Source organism: Elgaria multicarinata, chromosome 4 (assembly GCF_023053635.1).
Source record: "Elgaria multicarinata webbii isolate HBS135686 ecotype San Diego chromosome 4, rElgMul1.1.pri, whole genome shotgun sequence".
NCBI lineage: Eukaryota > Metazoa > Chordata > Lepidosauria > Squamata > Anguidae > Elgaria > Elgaria multicarinata.
The window spans coordinates 95,220,014-95,236,440 of NC_086174.1; the positions used below are offsets into that span (position 1 = coordinate 95,220,014).

A 16,427-nucleotide genomic window follows, 5' to 3' on the forward strand; every position below is an offset into this window, starting at 1 on the left:
TCATGTGTTGGCACTTTGTTTTTAATTCAAAAAACAGGCTTGCCTGTGTGTGCTTGTGGGTTGCAGGTTATTCCCATGCCCCATACCAAGGAAGGGATAAGGCTGTTGCATGCTGTGGATAAGGAGAAAAAGTTGTGCTTGCTCAGTTCCAGTAGCCACTTGGTGGTGCAGGAATAATAGAATCATAGAATAGTAGAGTTGGAAGGGGCCTATAAGGCCATGGAGTCCAACCCCCTATACATTTCTAAAACGTATAGAATGAATATATACGTTTTAGAAATACGCAGAAGAAATCAGACAGAACAAAATCGACAAAATAACCAGGACACCTCCATCAGCAGGAAGTGTCCCTTCTTTTGTAAATCATCTCGAGAACTTATTTATCTGAAAAGTGACTAAACATATATATTTAATAAAATGCAAAAGTAGAGTACACAAAATGTAAAACAATATGCAGGTAAATATTCACAGATGTCTACAAAAAACCATGTGTGGAATAATAAAACATGGTATTCTGAGGAGAGCGGTGCGGCCAGGCTAAGTTAATATTTTGGGAACAAGAAGAAAAAACTCTGAAAGGATTATTTCTGATCTAAAGAGCAATCCTATGCATGACTACTCAGAAGTAAGTCCCATTGAGTTCAATGGCACTCACTCCCAGGAAGTGAACATAGGGTTGTATCCTAAAAGGCTTTAAAGCTTCAATTTTATACACACTTACCTGGGAACAAATCTTGCTAGACTTAGTGGAACATACTCCTGAGTAGCGATGCATGGGGGCTGAGCATTAATTCAGTTAAGCAAAATTTCACCCAAAACTAAAAAACAACCACCCCTGAACAGTTCCATTGTTCTGATTTCCTAGCAGTACCGTCTCTGCTCCATTGAACCTGGCTGCAGTTTTTTGACTTCCATTTTCTCCTATCTGCAGTCCATCTCAGCATTTGGGTTTAAATGTCACAAACTTTGTACACCATGCTTTGCCTGCATTGTGAAACTGTCTTATCTCTTTGGCTTTTTTAAACTGTAAGTGAAGGGAAGGGTGTCCATCACTAAAGAATCTAGGCAAGTGTGACATTTTATTAGTTCTACTGCAGAGGCGGCAGCTGTGTCTTGTCTGTTCACTGATGCTTGATGTGCTTGGTATCTGTGAATTAGTCTGAAGTTAACTTATTCTGTTGCTGGAGGAAAATGGATTTGGCTCCTGAGATTAGTGTGTGTACTATTATCCTTTACTGTCTATCACACAACTTGGTGAAATTCAGGTGAAGCAGCAGCAGCCCAACAGCCACCATTCAGTGGGTGTTTGAAAATGCCTTACCAAAGAAGTAACACAAATCAGTCAAATCTCTAACCTTGAAATACCGGAGTGTGACTGTCAGAGTTTGCACCTTTGAATATGTGAAGATTAATTCTGCGTCTTTTGTGGTTTGCATTGGCCCTGACATTAAAATGAATCTGCACCATGAAACTTTTGCAATATTTGCTGCTGTTGTTTTGCCAGCTTTTCTGCCCTGCAGTTTTCTGCTTCAGAGGGCTGCATCCCAGTGCAGAGCAAACATGCTCTGTATGGACAGTGTCCCAGGTTCAGTCCATGGGGTTATCAGCTAAAGGATATCAAGTAGCAGCTGCCCCAACCCTTGAAGTGTTGATGCCAAATGGAGTAGCAGTGGTCTGACTCAGAATAAGGAGGTTTCAGAGGCTGTTGGTTTTGGTTTGACCATATAGTCTCATTCATGTCTTAGGTGACCCTTTTCCTACTGGCCTGGTGAAGAACAGGGTGTGAATCCGTTTTCCTTCTCTGCAGTGTGTTCCGCATGAACATTTGTTCGTGGGTCTTCATTCAAGTACAAACTACATGTTACTTTAAAGACACAGCAAGCAACTATGGCTTTTTTTTTTACTCTAAGTGCAGGCCCCCAATCCAGATTAGGACCCTAGTATGGTGTGTGTGTGTGTGGGGGGGGGTTTAACCTACTCTAAAGTAACATGTTCTTTCGCCTGCAATCTCTTTGTTATCGCTGAGTGTCATTAGATACTTTTAGCAATAATTCAATGAAAGAGCACCTGTTGCTAAGCATCTACAATTTCTTCCAATGCCTTCCCGCTTTTCATGTGTGACACATGATAACATACACCTCTGATTATCCTATTCTTCTTCCAGTGAGAGATCCATCCATCTCTCTCTCTCTCTCTCTCTCTCTCTCTCTCTCTCTCTCTCTCTTCCTCTTGAGCAAATTGAAAGGAGATGTCTTGGCAACTTTTTGAGTTAAGCTACCTGGGGAACAATCTCTGCTGTTAAGCAGAGCAATCTGTCTGGTTAACTTTCTGAGCGGCTGTTCCCCAGAGGCTCCTGTTGTTCCTTTTGCTTAGCGGTGGCACGACTGCGCAATGCCTCCAGAGGGAGGAACTGAAGCTGCGCTCCAGTACACGAGATACGTTGCAGCATCTGCAACTTGGTGTAAATTAATCTTGTGATTTTAAACTTGCTTTTTGAGAACAAAAGCCAAGGGCTATCCAGCACAGTGACTCTCAGGGCAGTATCCATAAGGGCATAAACGGCACCTGCCCTGTTTTCGCTCATTTTGAGGCAGAAGCACTAAATCTCCATTCTGCAGTTGGTGCATGTCGCTTGCAGAAGGAATCATTGGGGCTGGCCACTTACGGAATGAAAACAGCAGTGGGCCCTACTCGTGGATGGGCAGCATTGGATACTGCCCCCATGTCGTGAGAAGGGCCTCCTGGCAGGTGTGGGACACATATGTATGTTTGTGGGTGAAGTTACAGAAAAGGATAGGGCAGTACCTCCCCCACCTCCACACATGCACCCAAACACTAGCAAAGATATGTGTAAGTGCAATGCCCCCTAGCAGTGGGCCATCATGGATTCCTGGTGTACTTGTGAGGGGCACTACACCCTCAATGCTCCATCATCCCTGTGTGATTTGGGAAGAAAGTTCACAAAGCCGCTGCTTATATTTTCTTGGTCAGTGGCACTGCCATGGCTGGATGAGGGGCACACGCCCAGTGGACCCTGCTCAACCGTGTGAGCAGCAAGGGGTCCCTGAAGGCACAACTGACCTGACTGTGAGGTAAACAGTTGTGCCCCAGTCTCTGGCAGGTTCCTCAGCAGATTTGGGAGGAGGAGGAATTGTTGTCTCGTCCAGACCCTGCTCCGGAGCTTCCTCCTGACAGCATCAACGAAGTCAGGAAAGCAGCCACCTCATTGGCTGCCTTCCCGTCCCTTTTCCAATGAGCATGGCAAGGCTGAAGGCATCCTCTTATGTGACCCTCAACAGAGTTGCTGCAGTGAGATTGCAGTCCTGAGCATGTTTAGGCACAAGTAAGTCCCACCCAACAGGTAAATGAGATTTGCTCCCTAGTAAGCATGTTTCTAAGTAGCCCTAGACTGTAAGGAAGTGGATATGGGAAAACAAGGGAGAGTTGGGGGAAACTAATAATATTGGCATAAATTTTAAGCTTTCCCAACTTTTCTTTCTCTCTACATCCCCACTCCCAATTTTATATCCAACCTCATTTAAAATCAGTTTTAAAAAGATCCTGTCAGTAAGATTAGGGGGAGAACATGGTTGCAATCAGCAGAAATGGGATGTGTTGCAAATATAAACTCTAAACAAAAAAAGTGGGGGAGGTGAAAGGAAGACAACAGCAACTCGTTTTTAAAGAAGTTAAATTTACACTGACACAAATGCATCAAATTTAAATTTAATTATTGACAGAGCGTAGCACATTTAACTTTTTAATACCGCCCTCCCCCTTTGCAGACAAAAATATAAGTGGAATGCATTGGCCACTTGATAGTTTTCTTTACGGTTCTTCATAATAATAACAAATTATGTTTAGGGTCCTTCCTCAGATTCAAGCATTGTGAAAACTGGCAAGGGGCCCCAAGAGAGCCCCTGTGCCGTGGGCAATACCCTGGTACACCTCTCCTCCAGAGCAGCACCCCATCTTCTGTTAGTTCTGAACCGCCCAGAGAGCTCCGGCTATTGGGCGGTATAGAAATGTAATAAATAAATAAATACACAGAGTACAGGCAGCTGCTCCAGAGCACAGGCGGCTGCTCCTCTTGAGGAGAGTGTCCTGGGAGAGGGATCTGAAGAGTCACGCTGGCCACTTTCTTGTGCCAGTGCAGCTCACTAGAGGATGGGTGGCAGCGGTGGTGAGTGGAGAGTCGGAGAGATCAGTAGGGATGGGTCCTTCTGAGCCCCTGGGCCCTCAGTAGCTGCTCAGCCTTGCCACCCCGTCATGCTGAGCCTGACTGTGGGAACAGAGTGCTGTAATAGGCCGTCCTTTGATCTGATCAGCTGTAGTTTGCCATTGCTTCTGACTGGTTTGCTGCTTTTGGATACAACAGTAAACAATGTTTTGCCACTAACTGAAGCTGCTAATAATTTCGCCTTGTGCACGGTGGAAGGGAGGAGGTAAGAGGCAAGCCCAAGGCTCGCTGCTGCTCTTTCCCAGTCTTCAAAATCATGGTTTGAAGGATCAACTGAATTCAGCCATAGACTTCCAGTTTTAATGCCAGCTCTCAAGTTCAATCAGCTTTAATCAATTGAGCTGTGTGTGTTGTTTTTGCCATGCATGACTTGATGAAATTTCAAAAATGCTGATAGACGTTTTGAAGTTAATTATTACTTTAGCATATTTGCATGTGTCAGTGCTAATTAGCACGTTCCACATTTATTAAGCTGCAGTGGAGTACAAGAAGGTGGAGGAGTTGAGCTATACTCAACCTTTCTGTTCCATGCATGCAGAAGTGATTCTGAATATGAGCATAATGATTGTTTCTTAGGTAAAAGGGCTTTAAAATTTGCACTCAGTCCTTTGGGGTTTTCTGGATTGCCACTTAGTATATTCTTATCCTCTTGCATATGCTTAATATCTTCATCAGTTTTAAAAGCACTTTGCAAATTTCTGGTTTCCAAGCTGGCAACCCTAGCATGCAAAGTTTAGTGGTTTGCCATCAGATTATTCAGGCTGATGCCAAACCTGGCGTCACTGCCAGTCGTGACATTTATGTTGACATTTATGTCTTGATGATGAACTCTTTCAAGTCTTACTGTATAAATTGGAATGTAAATCCACTACTTGAATCTCTTGAAATTTATCTGACATCCCACTCCCAAGCAAAAAACTCTTGGTTTGCGGGGACCCTCCTTCTGCCCCCAAATAAGTAGGGAGCAGGCTTCTCTCAGGCTGCCAGCAAACATTGACAGCATGGGACCACCATCCATGTTTGTCAACAGTTAAACTGAAGGGAAGCAGTTGGCCAAATTATCCTTTGAACTGCAAGTGGAGTGCCCCATGTTTTGGCTTATAGAACCAGGGTAGGGATTTAAATGGGATTGGAGGGGCACACCCCACCAAGGATTCTTCAAGCTGCAAAGAGAGCTCAGAACAATACTTTAGGCTGCCACGCTGTACTCACTTACCTGGGAGTAAGTCCCATTGAACTTAGTGGGACTTAATTTTAAGTAGATACGGATTGCACTGTAGACGCACAACAACCTTCTGAGGTAGATGAGACTGAAAGAGAGAATCCTTTACCTAAGGCTGTTTGTAAATCCAGGAAGATACATTGTCCATTCTGTAATTATGAAATTTAACATGAAGTTTTAACATATTAGTAGTTAAAGGTAATAAAGTTTATTACCTTTTAATGTAAATTCTTAGTGTCTTTTATTTTAATTATTTGTATTAACATGAAGTTTTACATATTTGTGGGCACCTTCTAATGAAAACCTTTTTAGTATCTTTTTGCATTTTACTTCTTTGCATTGTAAATTTTTGCATCTGTATTGCATTTGTAAAGTTGATATGACCATGATGGTTGAAACAACAAATAAACAACTACAACTCAACCCATTCTGAAACTGTGAAAATAATAAAATGCTAATTAATACAATAGATTTTAATTTCATAATCAATAGGACCTCCATAGTGCAATTCCATCTTTTTCCAGCACTAACTCCTGCAGCGATAACACTCGTAAGAAAAGGAGTCACATGTGTTCTCAGAAGAGCATTGTTATTAACGCTCCAGATTTAGTTATTTCATTTCATTTCTATACCGTCCAATAGCCAAAGCTCTCCGGGTGGTTCACAAAATTAAAACCAAAAGGTACAGCATAACATATAAAATATGGTAGCTTAAAACCACAATGTAAAAGTACAACCAGAATAAAACCTAGCAGAAATGCAGAGCTTTTAAAATACAGTTTTAAATCAGCAGAGCTAAGAGACTAAGATGTTAAAATGCTAAAATACTGGGAAAATAAAAGGGCCTTCACCTGGTGCCGAAAAGAGTACAACGTAGGTGCCGGGCAAACCTCTCTAGGGAGCACATTCCACAGCCGGGGTGCCACAGCAGAAAAGGTCCTCTTTCTAAAAATATATATCTACCCTTGCCATGTGGTTATTTAGGTAGAGTTACTTGTTTCCTGGAGATAATACTAATCGGAGTATCTGAATGAAATACAATTTCGAGCTTTGTTCAATATTAATATGTTGGATTTTTCTATTGCTTGACTTGTGCATACCAGATCATGCATACTTTCTGTAAGAGTATACCTGATTTATTTCTTTTATCTTAAATGTAGGTATTCTGCAGTGGGTGAAACTGATAGACAACTTTGATGCAGAGTACGAATATATCACCAATGAGGGAAGTACGTTCACCTTCAAGACAAACCGTCATGCTCCAAACTACCGGTTAATTAACATTGATTTCAGTGATCCTGAGGAATCCAAATGGAAAGTCCTGGTTCCTGAACATGGAAGGGATGTTCTGGGTAAGAATATTCACTAGTAATAATCTGCAGCAAGGGAAAGGAGAGCACTTGCTAACTATTGGAATGTTAGTTGAGTAGGACCTTGAGTTAGTCTCCATGTATCCACAGTGTCTCAATTTAAGCAACATTTTGTAAGGCAGAAAACATAGTTGTGTATTCACAGCTTTTATGCAACTGTGACTGCTGTATGAACCACAAATGATTTTTTTCTATCATTGGACTTGTGCATACCAGAATAACTGTAGAAACTGTAATCAGTTGATCACATTTCCAGTGAGAATTCTTCATTTCTAAAGAGTAAGTTGTCCTAATACTAAAAGGCCACCCTCCCATTGTGACATATTGCTTTAGTCACTTCCAAGATTTGGTTTGGAAAGACATAATTATAGCAGAAGGCAGTTAATAATTTATTGCTCTGAAAGCTTTGCAGTTGAGTGAATTTTTGATTTTTACCTGATATAGAAATGACATGTTAATGAAATGTCTTGTGCAAGAACAAGATATGTACGAATTCAAAGATTAAGTGGTTTCTTAGCATAAAGTGATTCATTGCTCTGGTGTAATCTGCATATGACACTATTATACAGGAATTCTTGATAGTCTAGTAACTGTAAATATTCTGCTGGACTGTTCTACTATTTTATTAGATAAATAGCTGTAAATGAATTAGAGCATACAAACTACAAGGGTCTTGTTTTTTTTTGTTTTTGCCCAGTTAGCATATCTCTTTCATGCATAAAAACATAAAAATTAATACTGTAACATTTGTAAATATTTGATTTTGCAGTCAGGTTTAACCTTTTTGTTGTCTTAGTTTCTTTTTGTGAAATCTTTTCTAAAACCAAAATCTGGTGCATGCATCGTAGCCCATCCATTTGTATGAACCTATCTGTACTGCAATCCTAAGCATGCTTACTCAGAAGTAAAGCCCACTGAATTTGAAGGGTTAGACCCGCTACTAAATGTGACTGAGTAGCAGATTTAATCACTAAAGTGAGTAGTGATTAAATCCCATTGAACACAATGGCACTGGGAATATTAGTGACTACATTCTTGATTCTTTTAACTTCTACTTCACAACTCCCCAAAACTCTAGCTCTGTGTCATCATTATCATCATCTATTTCAGTAGAAACACAGCATTAGTACAAACAAAAATGCTCTTTTTGGCTTAAAATGGCTTTGATGACAATACACTCTTATGCTTTCTAGTAGCCAGTGCTGCTAGATAACAAAGCTAGCACTCCTTTTTAACATATGTTAGGAGTAAATGCTGCTCTCACTGATGAGACTGTCGAAATGGCAAAAACATATGTTAGCTTTCTATTTGGGCTGACTCACTTTTTCCCACCCCAAAGCACTGAACAAGAGTTATAAAGAGAAGTTTCACACTGAGTTAAGATAAATTTAGAACTCCATTCTGTGAACTGAAGGAGGAAGCAACTTAGGACATCTAAACTAAGCAAAAGTTGGAAAGTTGGTTTCTTTTGAAAATAATTTTGACAGTGCAATCTTATGCATGCCTACTCAGACATAACCCCAATTGAATTCAATAGGACTTCCATAATTATAGGACTCTCCCATAATTATGTATAGGATTGCAGACTAACTAGTGCCTCCTCTACTCTCGAGTTTTACAACAAAAGCTGAAGTGGGGGGTACACACAGAATATCCTCTGAATGGATAGCTGTTCCTTGACCCCAGTAGCATTCTTTTTTCCCCACTGACTTGCTTTCATCAATACCTTTTGTACTTAATATTGCCATAGATTAATATTGGGTTGAATCCAGGATATGCCTACAATGGATGGAAGGGCTCCATTCCTGGAAGGTGTCTCTGCCCCTCCAATCCACACTGCAGCTCATTCCATTCAGTATGAACCTCTATGTAGTATTTTCTGGGGAGCAGAGAGGCTGCCACTGTAAGAAGTGAGTGGGCAAGTCCAATTCCACCATCCCTGTTGCATGCACCTAAATCTGGATCTAACCTCCCATATTTTTGTGAGGACTGCCTTTACCCTTATACTTGCTATTCAGGATTTTATAGGACCATTATCATATGTCTGACTTATGCCTTCTGCTAATACGACTGTAGCTCTGAGAAATATTCCCAAAAGCCTCTGAATTCACATCTCTTCTCCACTCTTGTATAGTGTCCTATGCCAGGCCAAATTGACAATTTGCCTGGTTACCTGTAATGAGTAGAATTGCCTCTAGGTGGGTCCTCCTGCAAAAATATAGAGCTCTGTACATAGCCACTGTAGTGATGCCCCATGTTTATCCATTACAATACCATAAAAACACCAACACATTTTCTTCCCTTTCTTCCATTTGGTCATTTTAAAACAGTAATTTCTTTTTATTTTCTTTTGTTAGTATGATGGGTAAAGAATGCTAATAGGACTAACGTAGACATCATTTATTGCAAAACATTCTGTGCATCACATATTTAGGGAAATGGTTGAAAGGAAAACTTGTAGCAATTGTAATCTTTAAATAAAGAATACTATGTTGTGGTTTATAGGTAGTATTTTTTGTCTAACAATCTTTTCTTAATAATCTGCTCTAGCTGCCTAGAGGGTCTTGGTGCTGAGTGAGTAGGATATACATTTAGGGTGGTAGGTGGGGAAATGAAATTATGAAGACCCAGGGGAGCCAGAATCCTTCCCAATCCTTAAACATGATGAAAGGATGAGAATTAGACCTCAGGAATGTGTGCTTCTTTCCTGCCCTTCCCCTTTCACACATGAGTTGCCCCTACCATCCTTAACCATAGTTAACCATTATAAAATGTACTTAGGAACATAGGAAGCTGCCTTATACTGAGGCAGATTATTGGTCCATCTAGCTCAGTATTGTCAACACTGACTGTCAGTGGTTCTCCAGGGTGTCAGCTAGGCTTTTTTCCTGCCCTACCTGGAGATGCCTGGAATCAAATCTTCTGTAGGCATTGGACAGTGATTAATCAAGATTCTCTCTTCAATAAGATTTGAAACCAGACTTTAGAACAAATTTCAAATCCTGTTTAAGAGTAAACCTTGGTTAGTGTTAATCACTAGTAACATTAGTGCAGATATAATGACCATGGTTAGTGGGGAGAACTTTCTTATGTGAGAGTGGAGGAAGCTTGCACTCCTGTTCCTGAACTCTCTACCAGGGCTAAGGGATGGCTAGTGTTATGTCTGTATAAGCTCTACGTGATAACAGCAATGTAAACAACAAGCTTCAGTTGTGTTCTAAGGGGAAAAAAACAGATGCTAGTTACTTTCTGCAGCTGTCTCATACTGAAGACTTCTCATCAATTGCTATCATTGCCAGACCCAGATGGGTTATTTGAAAGTTCCATTAACAGCAATGCGGAATGCAGACAAACTGTCTGCCCATCATTTGCAGGCTTAAAAGCCAATGCATATCTTTACATTTAATGTTCTTGCTTACATAAATATTTTTTTAATTTTATGGCTCTGGTAAGCTTTCAGAATCCCAGTGAACATGTATTTTCACTTAGATTTGGGAGTTAAGTTATATAACTGATTAAAATCCTAGATTGAACAATGATGGAGGGTTTTTTTTAGGATAATGTTCTAAAAACTGTTCTTTTCCTTTATATTGACAGAATGGGTAGCTTGTGTTAGATCCAACTTCTTAGTCTTGTGTTACCTCCATGATGTGAAGAATGTTCTGCAACTTCATGACCTAGCAACTGGCGCTCATCTCAAGACATTTCCATTGGATGTCGGCAGCATTGTTGGATACAGTGGTCAAAAGAAAGACAGTGAAATATTTTATCAGTTTACTTCCTTCTTATCACCAGGTAAGACTATTTGCTTTTGTAGTGTGTTCTTCACACGTGATATTTTCCTTACACAAGTGTGTAAACAACTATAGTTATTGGAAAACCATTTAGAATGAAATCCAGTGGATGTTTTGAGAGAAGAAAAGTCCTACAATTCCCAGCATTACCCAGCCAGCATATACACAGACATATATCAATCTATTCATATGCTTGGCAGTGCATGACAGCAAGTTTGCAGTGTGTCTATATATAATAAAAGACACACATGCCAACTTCACACATTAATGTGCAATTAATTTGCATACATCATGTGTGAATCTGCTCTTAGAAGCTACACAATTTCTGTGTAACAATCATACTTTCAATAAGCTCTAATGTTAAAACGTATTTTAAAACAGTGCTCTTATTCAATCTGCTGTACATACTAAATTAATCACATATTCATGTGACCAGTGAGTTAATTGCATATTAAAATGTATATTTTTCCTGACTTCATTATAGCCCTTGTAAAATTATTGTAGAATGACAACACTGTAAACAATTTATGTAAATCTCTTGCATGTTGCATCGAGGAGGACTGTCTAAACAATTCATAATTTGTGTTTGGTGTCTAGCAGAATGTGTCTACCATCTCACAAATATTTCCCCAATTATTGCCTTATGTAACTTTGTTTTTAATAGCTTTCTTACTTGCTACTATTTCTTCTTAAAACTCTATAATTAGTTTACAACGCTAGCTGTCACTTTAGAGACAGGGGAAAAGGGATAGCGGCGCAGAGGGGATGGGGGTAGAAATATAACATATTCTAACCTGCTTATTTCCATTTGGTGAGGTAGAAGGTATGTTGACATAAAGAAATAATGTATTATGTCATAGAGAGCCTGCATACTTCAGTGAACAGATTGATAAAGCCAATTTATATACTCAGTAACATCAGGTGAGAAGCCTTTTCTTCGATTATACCATTTTATCCTATAGGTAGAATATTCCAGGTTTGAATGTTCCTCCTTTTAAAACCCAAACCACTCTGCACACACAAAATTAGCATGTCACATAGAAAGGTTCAACATATTCACTGACATTTTAGTTTCTATACGCATGTACACTTTTTTTGTGTGCAGGAGCACTCAAACAGTTCACCACCATTTCAACAAGCAGCTTGAAATGATACAATCCAGCAAAAGTTATTTATTTTATTACATTCATTTATATATCCCGCCTTTTTCCCTCCAAGGAACCCACGGCGGCATACATAATCCTCCTCTTTATTTTATCCTTACAACAACAACCCTATGAGGTAGGTTGGGCTGAGAGTCTGTGACTGGCCCGGACTCACCCAGTGAGCTTCCATGGCTGAGTGGGCACTAGAACCCAGACCTCCCAGTCCAACACTCTAGCCACTACACCATACTGGCTCTCTGAATGTATAAATCAGCCCCTCAAAGTCTATCCATCAAGCCACATTAGCTTTCTGGATCAGCTTTGGATGATCCACATTTTATTAGTTTCAAATCCTCATCTGTAAAACTCAAAGTGTCCTGAGAATGTTCACAAAACATGCTATATGTATAATAGTAAAAGAGGATGTGCATCTATCAGCACCATAGCATCAAGACCAGGAAACCTAAACACCTGAAATTTGGCATGTATACTAGGGCGACCTCAGGGGTATGCTCCTCGGGTTATTAGTGGCAGTCTTATCTGTCACTAACTGGCAGCCTTCCCTAATGAGCACATAGCTCTTGCCCCTGCTGTAGGGTACCCCCCTTCAGGGGAATGGAGTGGACGAACTTCTCCATCAGGTTGGTTATAGGCAGGGACCATGGCAGAGTGCCGGTGGGTGTGTCTTTACTCAGACAGGGCAGGCACAATTATGACAGCTACAGAAGTTTGCTCGAAGGCTTCACTATATCAAACTCCAAGGGCTGTCCCAACCAATGTGAAGCTGGGTTCATTCTCCAGTAAATGAATACAGGAGCTTTCCCCATTCTATTCACAAATAGCCAGTATAAATTTGCATTAGGCTGTTGGCAATTATCATTGCGGTAGCTACATAATAAGCAGGGAGATATGACGTTCTAACAGTAGCTTTTGACAGATCATGGCTTTGGCTATTAACGAAAAGCATAATTTGTCTTTTCCAAGCGCAGTAGTCAGGAAATGATAACTACCAGTTCAGCCAGATTAGTAAATTTACTTGATTCTTTTACCCTGTAATTTACAGATCAGTAGTTATGCCAATGGATTCTAAACAGCAGTCTTGTAATCTACCTCAAAGAGGGAAGAAGCATGAAAATTACATTCTTGTTTGTTCTTCTGTAGCAGTTGGACAACAAATTTGTTTCCTGTAGATAGAGTCATATTGTGGTTCCCTTTCTTGGGGAAGGGAAGTCAGGAACTGTTCTTAGCTTAATGTGGTTGTGCTGGCTGCAATCATAACGTAACATTCCCCCATAGCCTGCCCCCACTTTCTACTTGGCAGTTGTTGCAGCTCTGCATTTCAGCACATTGAGAAGTATTACAAATTGCATCATTACAGCATCTTCTGCTATTTTATAGAATTATGGCTTACACTTTTTTTAAAAAAATAAATAAATCTGTTTACAAGTTTTTTGAATGGTTGGAGAGCTAGAGAAGAAGTGTTTTAAATAAATAATTGCTTTGCCCTCATAGTTTCTTATACTTTACCGGACAGATTTCATTCTAATAAGACATCTAGGGGCCAAAACAGACATTACTTTAAATCAGTATCTAGCAGCTTCATTTTCTTTCATTGTTAATCTCTAGTAGGTGAAGGGATTGTACCTTAGATCAGGACCCTAATGTAGAGCGGCTTTAAAGATAAGAATCGTGGATACTGCATCTACTCTAGGTTAAAAATGGGGGAGAAACATGTAGCTGCTAGATACAGATTTAAAATGATATCTGTTTTGGCACTAGGTGTGACAGCCTCTGCATTTCTTTACTAGAGTTTCAGTTCGTTCTCCCCCCAAAAAACTATAAAATGTTGAAAAAAGAGGAGCCCACTACAAAGAGGCTGTTTGTAAAAGACAGGCGCAAATTGCTGTGATGGTGAGAAATGCACGTGTGAGAAAGAACCTGTAATATTAGCAGCAAGCAATTAGATAGATGAAAGCTAGTTTCCCTTCTGCCTTCTGGTACCCATAAAGTAATGTGTGTCATGAGATTTTGGAAGAAGAAAGATATTCTGTAATTGCATATACTGGAGGAAATCAATGTGCCATCACTATAATGGTGGCTGAAACAACCATTCAAGCAAGAACTTAAGTTTAAAATAAAAATAACATGGGAAAAAGTAATCCGTTTTCTTTTCTCTTTTTCTTTAAAAAGCCATGTTGGTAGAAGCATGCATATTTTGCAAATATGATTCACCTTAATCCAGTGGTTTCAAATTGTTATCTCTTAAATGCAGACATTAATTTCATAATAGCTCTGGAAAATGACCTTCACACACACTTACTTAGGTTGCCTTTACGTTATCCTGGGGAACAAAAAATCCAAATTAATTGTTGATATGATCCAACCAAAATCAAGCCCTTTACATTCCAGTGATTTTCTGTGGACAAGTTTGTGGCAAAATGGGGATCTGTTGATTTTATTAAGTTTGGATTATATTCATTGCTGAAGTTAGCTTTACTGATGGTAGAACTCTATAGTAATTTAGCTTTATTCCTGGTCCAAGGGGCTTTGAGAAGGCTTGCACTATTAAAGGGGAAAGGGAGACCTTCCAATGACAGTTGGAAGTTGAAGCGGGGCATTAGATTGGAACCTGGGGGGGGGAGGGGGGCTAGATACTTTGGTCTGTGCTGGTTTTACTGTTTTAGCTGTTTTTGGAAGGACATGAACTGTTATTGATATTTATAAAAAATAAAAACATTGTTATTGATCCAATGAGGCTTAGTGGAGGTCAATACCCACATGAGCTACAGTTTATACAGCAGCAACATTTAGTTGCTGCTGTATAAACTGTAATTTACACAGCAGCAACTAAACGTTAGTGGAGGTCAATACCCACATGGACTACAGTTTATACAGCAGTTTATACAGCAGCAACATTGTTGCCCTGGTATACTTTAGGGCACAGGATAACGGAATAAAATACATCTAGTGGTGGCAGAGGGCTGAAATTCTAGCATGAAACCTCTAGCAGTTGAGGTTTTCATGAGGTGTTTTTTCCACACACATAAACCTTATTGTATATAGCTGTAGGCCGTTACAATGCATAAAAATGTTAAAAAGAGACTTTTCCCAATTCAAAACTTTGATTTAAATAAAATTACAAACTCAACAAAGCTATTAAGGACAAACCGTGTTTGCCATCCACTAAGAAGGTTGACCACTCAAATCTAAAAGGATAAGATTTATAGTACATCATATTTCTTGACGTGGCGGGACCGCAGCTTCTTGGCTGCCAGAGTAAATTGGGCTACTGAGTATGTGATAAATAGATGCTTATCGGCTAGGAGTTCTATTACTTCTTAATGAGGTGTACGATCCGAGTACAGCTGAATAATAGATGACAAAAAATACCTCTAGGATCCACGTACAAAGGACAGAACAGCATGTAATGAGCGATATCTTCAGTCTGATTGCAACCAAATATACATTTCCATTCTGTGACTGGGATTCCTAGATATCTCCTATCGAGATATGTAGAGGGCATCTTCTGGAACCTAGTTCTGTAAAATCCCTTCGAAGTTGAGCAAAGGTCAATGCCTCAAAATAATGTGGTGTTGCAGGATTGACCTTAAGTTGGGGTACTAAGTGGAAAATCAAGCATCAACAATAACTGCCTGACCTGATTAGAATTGTGGTCAAAAATCCAATTCCTAAATGCATGTGGTCTGAGTCTTAAATATTTTTTCATAGAAAGATTATAAATCTCTAGCTTGTTTTGGCACTGCTGAGCACAGCCATCAGAACTTAATTGCTCAAGTCAACAAAGCTTGGTAATGGAGTGATCCTCCATTCCATTTAGCCTGTGCCAGTGTCCAAGGTAAAATAAATCAGTTCTTGCCACTATTGATGGAAAACCTAACTCCGCTCTAAGGTGGGCTGCTGGGGTCCCAGGGGAAAGCCCCATTATCTGCCTCATAAATTTATTTTTCAGGACTTCTAACACGTGCTTAGTTACTTCTCAGATTTCTGCCGCATATAGAATTTGGGGTATAATTTTAACAGCACAGACAACCACCTCTGCTCTGGATCCTTGCCCCTCTTGGCTAATAAAAGCTAGTAGGGATGGAACAGCCGGCTGGGCCAAGGAGGTGATTAATGCCTCTCTACGAGAGGGAGTGGTCCCAGACCGTCTGAAAGAGGCGGTAGTGAGACCACTCCTGAAGAAAACTTCCTTGGACCCGGAAAATCTTAGTAATTACAGGCCGGTAGCAAATGTTCCATTCCTAGGCAAGGTCCTTGAGCGGGTGGTGGCGGGCAAGCTCCAGACACTCTTGGATGAGACTGATTATCTGGATCCATTTCAGTCGGGTTTCAGGCCTGGTTTTGGCACGGAAACAGCCTTGGTCGCCCTGCATGATGACCTATGTCAGGAGAAAGACAGGGGGAGTGTAACTCTGTTGATTCTCCTTGATCTCTCAGCGGTTTTCGATACCATCGACCATGGTATCCTTCTGGAACGTCTGGCTGAGCTGGGAGTGGGGGGCACTGCATTGCAGTGGTTCCGCTCCTACTTAGCAGGACGGCTCCAGAAGGTGGTGCTTGGGGGACATTGCTCGGCCCCGTGGACTCTTCGGTATGGGGTTCCACAGGGGTCGGTCTTGTCCCCCATGCTGTTTA

At 40.4% G+C, this 16,427-nt stretch overlaps 1 protein-coding gene across 1 annotated transcript in view; it reads left to right on the top strand.

Annotated features, from left to right (window-relative positions):
- Positions 1-16,427, top strand: part of PREP (prolyl endopeptidase) — an 82,684-nt gene that overhangs the window by 27,800 nt on the left and 38,457 nt on the right. Inside the window, exons 8-9 of the mRNA XM_063124839.1 lie at positions 6,623-6,814; positions 10,430-10,627. Coding sequence (XP_062980909.1) covers positions 6,623-6,814; positions 10,430-10,627 — 390 coding nt within the window. The remainder of the gene's footprint in view (positions 1-6,622; positions 6,815-10,429; positions 10,628-16,427) is intronic.